The sequence below is a fragment of the Macaca thibetana genome, chromosome 3, assembly GCF_024542745.1.
Source record: "Macaca thibetana thibetana isolate TM-01 chromosome 3, ASM2454274v1, whole genome shotgun sequence".
NCBI lineage: Eukaryota > Metazoa > Chordata > Mammalia > Primates > Cercopithecidae > Macaca > Macaca thibetana.
In genome coordinates, this window is record NC_065580.1 from 15,204,263 (window position 1) to 15,215,840 (window position 11,578).

At 45.5% G+C, this 11,578-nt stretch overlaps 1 protein-coding gene across 1 annotated transcript; it reads left to right on the plus strand.

Moving 5' to 3' along the window:
• Positions 1-8,119: 8,119 nt before the first annotated feature.
• LOC126951048 (olfactory receptor 10AC1) lies at positions 8,120-9,264 on the plus strand. The gene has a single exon (XM_050784931.1). The coding sequence runs from the start codon at positions 8,220-8,222 to the stop codon at positions 9,198-9,200; it is 981 nt and encodes a 326-aa protein (XP_050640888.1). The 5' UTR covers positions 8,120-8,219; the 3' UTR covers positions 9,201-9,264.
• The last annotated feature ends 2,314 nt before the right edge of the window (positions 9,265-11,578 follow it).

An 11,578-nucleotide genomic window follows, 5' to 3' on the forward strand; every position in this document is an offset into this window, starting at 1 on the left:
AATGGGAATTGCTGTGAGAGAAGCAAGAAGCACTCTAGGGAAAGTGTGTCACCTGTGGGACAGATAGCACACTGGGCAGGTGGGCAGCTTGAGATGGGAAGAGCTGTTTTTCTTTGGACAGCTGCAGAGGAGTTGTCTGTGTGCCAAGCCCCTCCTAGGTCTCCAACCTTGAGGAGGGATTTTGTGGTGAGTAATTAATCACAGGATGCTTTTGCTCTGGCCCTCCCTTTGGAAGAGACTAGTGTACTCCTCTCCTTCCTATCTCCCCACCCCTCCAGGGAAATAAAGCAAGCTAAGGTTATAGTTCTGACCAGACACAGCTCATCAGAAGCTACTGTGGAAATCCCCACTTTGGCTGCTCACCCTCCTCCCAGCCTCTCCATCTCTTGTTTTTCACTGTTCAAGCTCTCCCTCTCCTCCCCACCTGCCCACGGCATCTCCACAGTCTCCTCTCTGTTTTGCCTGGGAGCTCTCCCACCTCCAAGTACCATGAACTGAGTCTCCTCTCCGCCCACCTCCAAGTTGTTCCCCTCTCTGCACCCAGGTAAGGAGAAGCCTGGCACTGGGGGGATTGGTGGGCAGAGGAGAAGGAAGCACCAAGAGTAGAGCATGAAAATAAAGAAATCAAAACACTTTCCAGCTTGCTTTGCCCACAAGAGACAACTCCTTGTGACACGAGCATCTGTTCCCACGCAGCCACCTTCCTTCCACCGGATCTGGCACCCCACATCAGAAATCACGAAGCACACAGTGTTTTGTGTGCCCCAGCCTGTGGCACCTCCAGTCGCGGGTACACTGAGGTGGAGTGAGGTGGGAGGAACATGAGGCAGCTACCGATGCCAGGACTTGGAGGTTCTGCTTCCATTTTTATCAAATGATTTTGCCCAAGTGCATCCGTTTTGCCTCAGCTTTCCCATCTAAAAATAGGAAAGTCTTGTCTTCTTCTCAAGTGCACAGAGGATTGCATGGTGAGAGGCATCCAGTGATGTGTTGTTTCTATAGAATAATCTGTAAAAATAGAATTAAGGAAAATATTATTTCTTCAACTCTTAGAAGCAGAATAGAGAATATTCAAGAAGATGATATCCTTGATTATTTTTTAGCTCCATGGGAGAACAAATATTTGACCTCAGACAAAGCCTAGGAAGGAAAGGCTCCATGTATTACCTCAACATTCCTTGGTCAAAGAACAAAATCCCCAGGCCCCAGACCACATCAATAACAGGGTCCACCACTGAAAAGACTCCCCACTGAAGAGACTGGGCCCCCCTCAAAGCCCAGCCTCGGGCCTCCTGAATCATTTAGTCACTTAGTGCTCTTTATCAGCAACCACAGGGATCCATTCTGGAAACCCTAAGGCAGGCAATTGGATGGCAGGGAAATGATCCCATTGTAAAGAACTCCCGAAGCCAAAATCACAAAATCACTCGCATCACTCTCAGGGGTGACAGATTTTCCAAGGGGCCTGCAACTTCCTGATGCAGCATTTGAAAATAATCAGCCACACTCCTGGAAAGTGGCTTGCCTGGGAGATCAACAGTGTTTCTCTCACCGTGTTTTCTTTTACATTTTGATGAATCATGAAAACATCTTGGCAGTGCTGAGATAGCCTTGGTTTCCTCATCCAAGCAGCTCCCTTGCCCTGGTACTTCATTCCAGCTCTCAGTCCATGGCCAGCAAGAAACAGAAAAACATCTTTTAGAAGGAGGGTCTTGCTGGGTTTTTGAGGGAGATCTCTTGCTGTTTTGTAGCATGAAATGATGTTCAGAAGTTTAAAGTATGTTCAAGCTGACTAAAACCAACTTCATGGAAAATGATAGTTATTTTTAGAAACAAATTTTGAAAACAAACTGGCTTCCCTATTAAACACTAATATTTTTCAAGTAGATAAAGTAACTAATCCTCAGCCCTAGGGTCGTTTTCAGAATGTGAAAGTACAATATCATACATTTGTGTGTGATGAAGTTGACCTTCACAGCACTAGAACTGGGACAGTCTCTCCACCAGATAATTTTGATGTGGAACATTAAAGTCCTCATTTTTGAAGCTTATCCCTCGTCTGCTGGCAGAAGCCTGAGTGACAGACATTAGTTAAAACGGGTGCTGCCTCATTGAAGTAGGGAATTTTTTTTTTTAAGTATCAAAGTCAGCTCTAATATCAGCAGGACTCCTAGATTTTCCTGGATCAAAGCTCTTCTCCAGATGAAAATGAAAGAGAACAGGGAGCCTGAAATGATGCTTTCCTCCAAGCCCTGATCCCACCATCGACTTTGCAGAAAAGAAAACTAACAGTGGCAACTATTCAGGAGGTCTAAACACAGGTACACATATTGTCGGGACTGGTAATTATGACTTGTCCGGAAGCTTGAGGGGAACATGTTGGTCAAAAGGCAAAAACAAAGGTCGCATATTGACCCAGATCTAGCAGACTAAAAGACTGACCATATAACCATCATGTTAAAGAAGGGCTCCAGGGCCGATGCCACAACTACCCAGGATATCTCATTTGTATAACATGCAGAATCACTAAACACTTCAGAAAACACCATAAAGGGGGAAAAGCAAGAATGTTTGTGTAAGGGAAACATTCCCTATTGAATCCGTTAATTGTTAAATGCTTTTGAGAGAGAAAGAAGCTAACAAGAAACTAACAGAGGGTCTCTTTTATTTAGACTTTCAAAAGACCTTGACAAGATCTCATACCAAATTTAGTCATCACAGATTCAGTAGGCGGCTTTATCATGTAAAAGGAACTGGCTCACAAGACAGAAACACCATGCAGGCAAATAACACATATCCCAGGGATGGAGGCTGAGATTATAAAAGGTTGGGGAGGGACAACACAAAGAAATCGATAAATCCAGAGATGACATTTAGCTCCTTTCAGTAAAGGAATTACCAAATTGATGAGGAAAAAAAAACACTAAAATATGTGGAAGTCTGCATGACAGCAAAAAAAAAAAAAAAGTAAATGAGTTTTATTTCAAAATATTTTATTTTATAAAACAAATTTGAATATAACATATATAATGCAAATATATGTAAATTAATGATTTTCAGGTTATCTGTCATAAACCAAGGAAAAGGCCTGTATGATGTAGGGAAAGGAGGCATTACAGTAATTGCAGTTGTCAGCTACTATGCAAAGGGAGCACAAAGACTGACATGACATTGTAGAAGTGAGAGTTGTCACATGAAATGATTAGAAACCACCTTTTGTTAGCTTCTTTGTGCCTGGCACTGTGTAATGGGCTATCTTTATAATATGCCTGATTCTCACAGCAATGCTGTGAATTAGGCGTCATTATCTCCATTTAGATATAGAGACTGAGGATCAGGGAAATTGAGTACATCAACGAAATTCAATGTGGCACATAAGTGATTAAGCTAGGATTTTAATCTAGTGATGTCTTCTTCCATAGCCTGTACAGTCTCAGAAAGACAGTAGGAAGTGTAAGAGGATAAAAAAGTGGAAAGAATAGAAATAGGGGGATAGATAGAAGATAGACAGACAGATAGTCAGACAGACAGACTTCCCTACATCTATGTCTACTCATCTCCCCATAAGGTTCCTACACCCAGAATACACTCACTTTGTTTCTTGCACCTCAGAAAGAGAAAAGTCACTAGGAAATCCCCTGAAACAGCACACTTACAGAGAGTTCCACAGTGGGAGGATGAATACTCAGAGAAAATATGACCTAAGCCTGTCAAGTAATAAACGATAAAAGCACAAATGCTTTCAGTGTTTTTGTGCACCTACTATGTATCAGGTCTGTACCAGAAATGTGTACATGTTATTTCCATGGAATCATCATCAAGCCTCTCTTTCGTTACCCCCCATTGAATCAGTGAGGAGTCTGAGGCTTTGGAAGAGTTTATTACCTTGCCCCTTCCCCAAATCAAGCATTCAGAAAACAACAAAGCAGAAATATAAACTATAAACAACAAAGTAGAAATATAAACTATGGAGACTCCTTTTACTTCACTAAGGACTAAGGCTAAACAAAATAAAAAAATAAATAAATGAATGTATAGTGTGTTATTCCTAAAAGGAAGCACTGGATAAAAATGGGTTTCAGAATAACTTATGTAAATTCATAGACCCGAAGCCCATGAAGAGTTATTACATGAGGCTAAGAAATCCAGGCATATTCATAATCTTCTAAGTTTAACTTCTTACAAGATCAGGGAAATGATACAATTTTATCCTAAAATATTATAGGACAATGATAAAATTCTGCTGTGACCCCTCCTTTGGTGCTTTTGTAAACTACAATAGCAGATCAGTAAGCTCAGGTCTACTCTGGAAGACAATTCTTACAGAAATAGAACCATTCAGCCAGAAGTATGAGAACCAGGCTCTAATCCAGTTTTGCTGCTAAAAGACCATGGTGAGATCCAAGTCTGATTAGTGACATCTCTGGACCTCACATGAAGGCCTAGAATGTTTGACCTTTAAGCTCCATTCCAGTTCAGCATTCTGTGGAATCCTCAAAACCTGAAAGGGGCTGACTGACCGGTCTCACATCTCCCATCTCACATCCACCCATTAGGGGTGCTTCCACTAACTGTTGAAATGGTCGATTAAAAACATCATGATTGCAGATCATTTTAATTATTCTATACAGCAAAAAATCAAATCCCAGATCTGCGTCTCCAGCCCAGCGAGGCTCTCAGCCACATCCAGATGTCCTGGGCAACCAGCCAGCCATGACTCTGTGGGTGCTCCATGGAGTCTTATCCAATTAAAAAAGTGAATCTGCCGGAACAATAACAATAGCAGCAATGAATGTCAAAGCTAAGGAGAAATTATTTTTAGATTTGCTATCTTAGATTATCTGCATTGCTGCTCACATCTACATGTCCTCAAGAAAAATGTCAACAAAGGGAAATCTGAGGACAGAAATGCCTACAGACTGTGGGTAATTTCTCTTCTGCAGAAGGTGGGAGATATGAAAAAAAGGGTAAGATATATCTCATGAGGGAAGGAAGTTTTGGAAAAAGTATAAATAAGGGCGACGATATATGGATAAGACTATGGACTATTGGGGACTAGATTGCTTGGGTATAAATCTGGCTCTACCGTTAATTAGCTACATGATGTTTCATTTCCTTAGGCCTCAATTTCCTCATCTATAACGTGGGTATGCAGAGAGTCCACTTACCTTATTGCGCTCTCACTAAGAATAAGTAAATTAAATTTGCAAAGTCCTTGTGAGCATTGCCTGGCATTCTCTTAAATGTTAGCTGTTATGGCTGATGTTATTCGTCACTCAGAAGAGTGAGAACATCTGTCCTCTCCCTGGGGGAGGAAGGTGGCTTAGGCAGGCCTTGTGGTGTTTCCTTCTCTCTCTGTAGCTTCTCCTGCAAGGGTAGAGTTGGATTTGAATCACTGAAGCTTTGAAAGTATCTGTTCTCGCTCCCTCTCCCAGAGAAAAGATTCTTGAACATGCATTCCTAGAATTTGTGACAATTCCTCCTAAAAACTCTAAGAGCAAAAACACCCCTTAGTCTCTTTTCCATTTAATTAGCCACTTTGACTTGCTTCACAGCACCTTGATTTTTTAAATTTTATCGTGTAGCTAACAAATAATAATTACACATATTTATGGAGAACTTAGTGACGTTTTGAAACGTATAATGTATAGTGATATTGTATATGCATCATCTCAAGCATGTATCATTTCTTTGCATTGCAAACCTTCAATATCCTCCTTCCAACTATTTGAAACTATATAAAATTGTTAATCACAGTCATCCTCCAATGCTATAGAACATAAGAAATTCTATCTAGCAGTAATTTTGTATCCTTTAACAAAGGATCTGTCCCTAGCCCCCTTCCCCCTACCATTCCCGGCCTCTACTATCCTCTTTTCTGCTTTTTACTTCTGAGATCAACTTGTTTTAACTTCCACATGAGTGTTTTTAAAACATGATGTACCTTGAGCTGCTAGGTATTGGTGCCATCAACGGGCCTTGCTTGTCATCTACATTTCTGTGTGGTATGAACATGGAGGAAGAACTGCGATGTTTCTGTTTCTTTTCTTATGCACTCCCCTGCACCCATCACACTTCTCTAAGGAGATGGAGAGGAAGAAGTAGAGGACAGAGCGGAGGCGGAGAGAAGAGAGCTGTCTTGGCACTTTAGGAATCCTCTAAGACAGCCAGGCCTCTCTCTCGTGTTCATAGCAAACAACAATTGGCGAAGAGGAGGCACGTAACACAGGTTTGTTACATTTGCTCAGTAGCATGAAGGGTGGCCAAAAACTGAAAAGTGAATGATCTAAAACAGATGGGAAATGAATCCACCTCCCTCAGACCTACCCAAAACCCAACCCTGCTCTTTCCTTAGAAAGTCTTCTTTCCAGTGGAAGACTTCTTCTTTCAAATGGAAAACATCCATTTGAAAGTCCTGCCCTCAGATACCATGAGGAAGAGCACAGGGTGACACAGAGAAATAAAAACCCTTAGAATTCTCCTCTCAAAAAAAGGTATTTTGCAGGGCATAGTGGCTCACATCTGTAATCCCAGCACTTTAGGAGGCCAAGGCAGATGGACTGCTTGAGCTCAGTAGTTTGAGACCAGTATGGGCAACAGGGCTAAACCCCATCATGTTAGCTCGGTATGGTGGTGTGTGCCTGTAGTCCCAGCTACTCAGGAGACCAGAGTGGGAGGATTTCTTTAGCCCGGGGGTTCAAGGCTGCAGTGAACCATCATAGTGCCATTGCACTCCAGCCTGGGCAACAGTCTGAGACTGGTTTTTTTTTTTTTGTCTCAAAAAGAAAGAAAAAAAGTATTAGATAGCAAAAGCCCAACTCTTTGCATTCCTTCCAGTTCTTTCATCTGATTTTCCTGTTGCCCTTTGACCCAGCTTTATTGCTCTTTTACTCTAGGATATAACAACTATGAAGAAATTCCACTTCCAACATTGATTAGCAGTGATTTTAAGAGCAAATAGTTGAGCTTACACTTAAAATTAAAAATTAATAAAAGAGATAGCTCATTAGTATCTATTGGAAAAATTAAACCTCCTCCTCCAGCTTGCATGACCTCAAATCTCTTTCTACCTCCTGGTTCTTCCATCCCGGAAGATTATGAGAAATGCAGCTGACCTGCACACTGTCACTGTTTTCCAAATGTTACTTGCAAATGAGTCACCGTATAATGCTTAGAATGAAACTGTGTTCCGATGGCAAATTTGGAATGTACTGCTAACTGAAAGTCAAGTTAGAACAAATACACGTCACCTTTTCTCATGTTGACAAAGCATTAATAAAAATGTTAGGGACATGTCGTTCCTGATGCACCCAGGGAAGTCTTCTCACAAAGTGTGTTCTGCTGCCTTAGTGCCTGCCCCAGAGCCTGGCACAGATCTGGGTCTCTACTTAAAACTAAATAAATATGGATTGCCTTGACCTGAGTGACCTTTTTTCAGGACCTGGGTCATAGAAAGTTCTGGATTCAGCCTCAGAATGCAGATTCTGTTCCTAACTTCCTGTGAGCAATCCGTCCTTCAACAATCCCCTTTCCCCCCAACCCGAACTTTATTTTCCTCCTTAAAATTATGAAGCTACATGAGATGATCCCTAAGGCCCTCACCTGCATTATGTTTTTGTGATTCTATGATACACCACAGAAGGCAACTGAGAAATGACAGAATAGGGAAGGCGGGAGGAGACAGAAGCGGAAACTAAAGACATTTCCTGCCATGGGGAAGGAAATGTCTCAGGCTGCAGCAGACACAATACTCACAGCCCTATAGGACCCACAAAATAATAACTGGACTATAGAGGCACATGAATTCTTTGTAAGTAGAGGTCAGGAGTGATGATTGCAAGGAAAGGAGCTAAAATGCAGGCTTCTTTTGAAAGAGCACGTTGAGAAAGCAGCTATAGGAATTCTTGTCCGGCTAAAATCCAGGTTTCTTTTGAAAGAGCACATTGAGAAAGCAGCTATAGGAATTCTTGTCCAGGAGGCAGCAAAAACTGAACTATTTTTCTGAACAAGTCACTAAGACTTCCTTGTGAGAAGGAGTGGGAGTGGTGGACTGGGAATGGACCCAAGAACTGTTGCGACCTCTCTGCAGGCACCATTCCTGGTCCAGCCTCTACCTTCCACCCGACTCCTCCTCCACACGCAGGGCCAGAGCATGCGTACCCAACAAGCTCTCCCCTCCTGTGACTCTCTCCCGCAGGTGCCTGTGGGCGGGCTCGTGCATGGACAGCCCCAGCAATGCCACCGTGCCCTGCGGCTTTCTCCTTCAAGGCTTCTCCGAGTTCCCGCACCTGAGACCCGTGCTCTTCCTTTTGCTGCTGGGGGTGCACCTGGCCACCCTGGGCGGGAACCTACTCATCCTGGTGGCCGTGGCCTCGATGCCCAGCCGGCAGCCCATGCTGCTCTTCCTGTGCCAGCTGTCAGCCATCGAGCTCTGCTACACGCTGGTGGTCGTGCCCCGCTCCCTGGTCGACCTGAGCACGCCTCCGGGCCACCGCAGGGGCAGCCCCATCTCCTTCCTGGGCTGCGCCTTTCAGATGCAGATGTTTGTGGCTCTGGGCGGGGCCGAGTGCTTCCTGCTGGCCGCCATGGCCTATGACCGCTACGTGGCCATCTGCCACCCGCTGCGCTACGCGGCAGTGGTGACCCCCGGGCTGTGCGCGCGACTGGCTCTGGCCTGCTGCCTCGGGGGACTGGCGGTGTCCGTGGGGCTCACGGTGGCCGTCTTCCACCTGCCTTTCTGTGGCTCCCGCCTGCTGGTGCACTTCTTCTGCGACATCACGGCGCTGCTGCACCTGGCCTGCACGCGGAGCTACGCCGACGAGCTGCCCCTGCTGGGCGCCTGCCTGGTGCTGCTGCTGCTGCCCTCGGTGCTCATCCTGGCCTCCTACGGCGCCATCGCCGCTGCCCTGCGCCGCCTGCGCTGCCCTGAAGGCCGGGGCAAGGCCGCCTCCACCTGCGCCTCGCATCTGACAGTCACCTTCCTGCACTACGGCTGCGCCACCTTCATGTACGTGCGGCCCAGAGCCAGCTACTCCCCGCGCCTGGACCGCACCCTGGCGCTGGTCTACACCAACGTCACGCCGCTGCTGTACCCGCTCATCTACAGCCTGCGCAACCGCGAGATCACCGCCGCCCTGCACAGGGTGCTGGGGCGCCAGCGGCCAGGCCAAGCCCCAAGCGGGGATCTTGGCGAGCTCTGAATACAGGCCCGGACCAGGCAGAGGGGGCGGCTCCGCTCTGTGGTTTTCTCCATCATGAGGGGTCTGCATGGGGAAAGTCACCAACGGGACTCAAGGACTGCATTCAGGAAAGAGTTCGGAAATGTCACAAGGACAGCCTCCCAGCTGTTGCCCCATCCTCCACTCTTCCCTTGAATTGCCAAGACATTGTGGCCTAGAGCCCGAGACCTGGGTTTAGTGGCTCCCTAAATACTTGCTGAGTTTCTTCCTGTGTACTGGAGCCCGTGCAAGGTGCGGGGCTGGTGGTGATAAAGATGGCACAGCTCCTGGCCTCGTGAGGCTCCTAGACCCATAGGTGAGAAGGCCAGATGTGAGGAGTAAACCAGAGATGGGTGGACTGGCTCATAAGACACGTTACCCCTGCTAGCCTTTTTGAGGCTGAGGGGAGTCAGGGGAAGTATTTTAGGGAGAAAGACAGCTACGCGGAGAACTGTAAGATAAGTAGGGGTTAACCAGGTGAAGAGAAGGAGGCAGAATGCTCCAAGCAAAAGTGCTTCTCAGGGGCTGGGGCATGTTGGGAGGGACCTTGGAAACAGCTGAGGAATCTGTATTCAGGGAGGGCTGTGATGGCCTGCCTCCATTGCATGGTCACTGAGGCTGCAGGGTGGCCCATGGACCCGAGAGGTGAAGACCTGTTTAGGAAACTGTTGGCATAGTCCGAGAGAGGTGGTGGAACCTGGACCAGGGTGTCAGCACAGGGGATCAAGCCACATGGAAAGAGTCCAGAGATGTGCTGGAAGTGAACGCTACAGGCCCTTGATTGGAATGAGGGGTGAGGAAGAAAGAGGAGTTAAGGATCACTTCTAATCTAAGTTATTTGGTGGATGGTGGTGCCGTTGCTGAGAATACAGGAGCAGGAGCAAGTGGGGAGAAAGGGGTGGTGGCAGGGTTCTGTTTTGAACATGTCCAGTTGAAATGCTGCTAAGACAAAGCAGTGAAGATGCTGCTTGAGGAGGCAGACACACCCATCCAGAACTCAGGAGACAGATTAAAGAGGGGGATAGATTTGGAATTATAGTTGGCTGCTGAGACCTTAAAGGTGGGCAATATCACCTGGGAAATTGTATACAGGGACAAGAAAAGAGGTCCCAGCCAGAGCCCAGAGGAAGGCTAGCAGGAGAGGGAGTACAGGAAAGGAGACTCCAGGAGACTTGAGAGTTGCTGAGGTCCATGCCCTTGGGTCCTTCCTTTGCCTCTCCAGCCTGTGACCTCAACTGTAAAATGAGGGCAAGACTCCATGATCTGTAAGGTTCCTTCCTGCTGTCTGATCTCTTAAGATGGAACATGCAAGGATACATAGGATCACTGAAAAGGGTACAAGAGGAAATAAGTGTCAATAATCTAGTGCCAACTGAATGCATGAGGAATGTCAAATGGGGAATTGACACAGGTGGCATTAATGGGGAAGGTTTGCTGGATGAGGCTAGGTTATCTGAAATGACTTGGAGACAGTGGTTGATTTGCCTTGACTTAAATCATCTGGAAGTCAACTGAAAGGCCTATTCACTAATTTGACTCCGGGTAATTACTGTCTGTGAATGCAGAAAGTCAGATGGTAGAAGGTCTGGGCCACAGGCTTTTCTAGACACTCTCTCCCACAAGGAGCCACTTTTTTGGGACGTGACGTGAAAGATGCTTTGTAGAGGTAATGAGCATATAAACTTCCTATTAGAATGACTGATGCTTTTCTCAGGTAACTGATATGGTAACACTAATGGACAGTGACTTTGGGAAGATACGCAGGGGACCTTGAATTGCATTTTGGCTTTCTTTCTCTTGGTTTGGGGGAAAGAAGCATAATACTAACAGAGTGATACACTAGGAAGGTGAACTGACAATAGCACTGGAAGACAGAGTAAAGATGATGGGGCTGGTAAAGGATTGTGGCAAAAGTCCGCAGATGAGAATGCAAGGTTCTTAGCCGGATGTGTCTGGGATGCAGAAGGGAAAGGAGGAATGAGGCAGGATGTGGTGAAGACATTAGCGCAAACCAAGTGGGAAGGACAAAATCATGACTTAGAATAAACTTGAGCATTCACCTTAAGATATGCATCAAAGTAAATGTCATGTGCATCAAACATTTAAATGTAAAATACAAAACCATTTTTAAAATTTTGAAAATATATATTAAAAATAAAAATATAACTTGTCTCCGAATTGAGAAGAGATGATCTAAGCACAAAGGCAAAAGGAGTTACAGAAAAAAAAAAAAGTCTCATGGGTTTGATTGCAGAAAAATTTAATTCTTGTGTTTATTAAAAAGTATATGTTGGCCAGGCATGTTGGCTCACGCCTGTAATCCCAACACTTTGGGAGTCCGAGGCAGGCAGATCATGAGA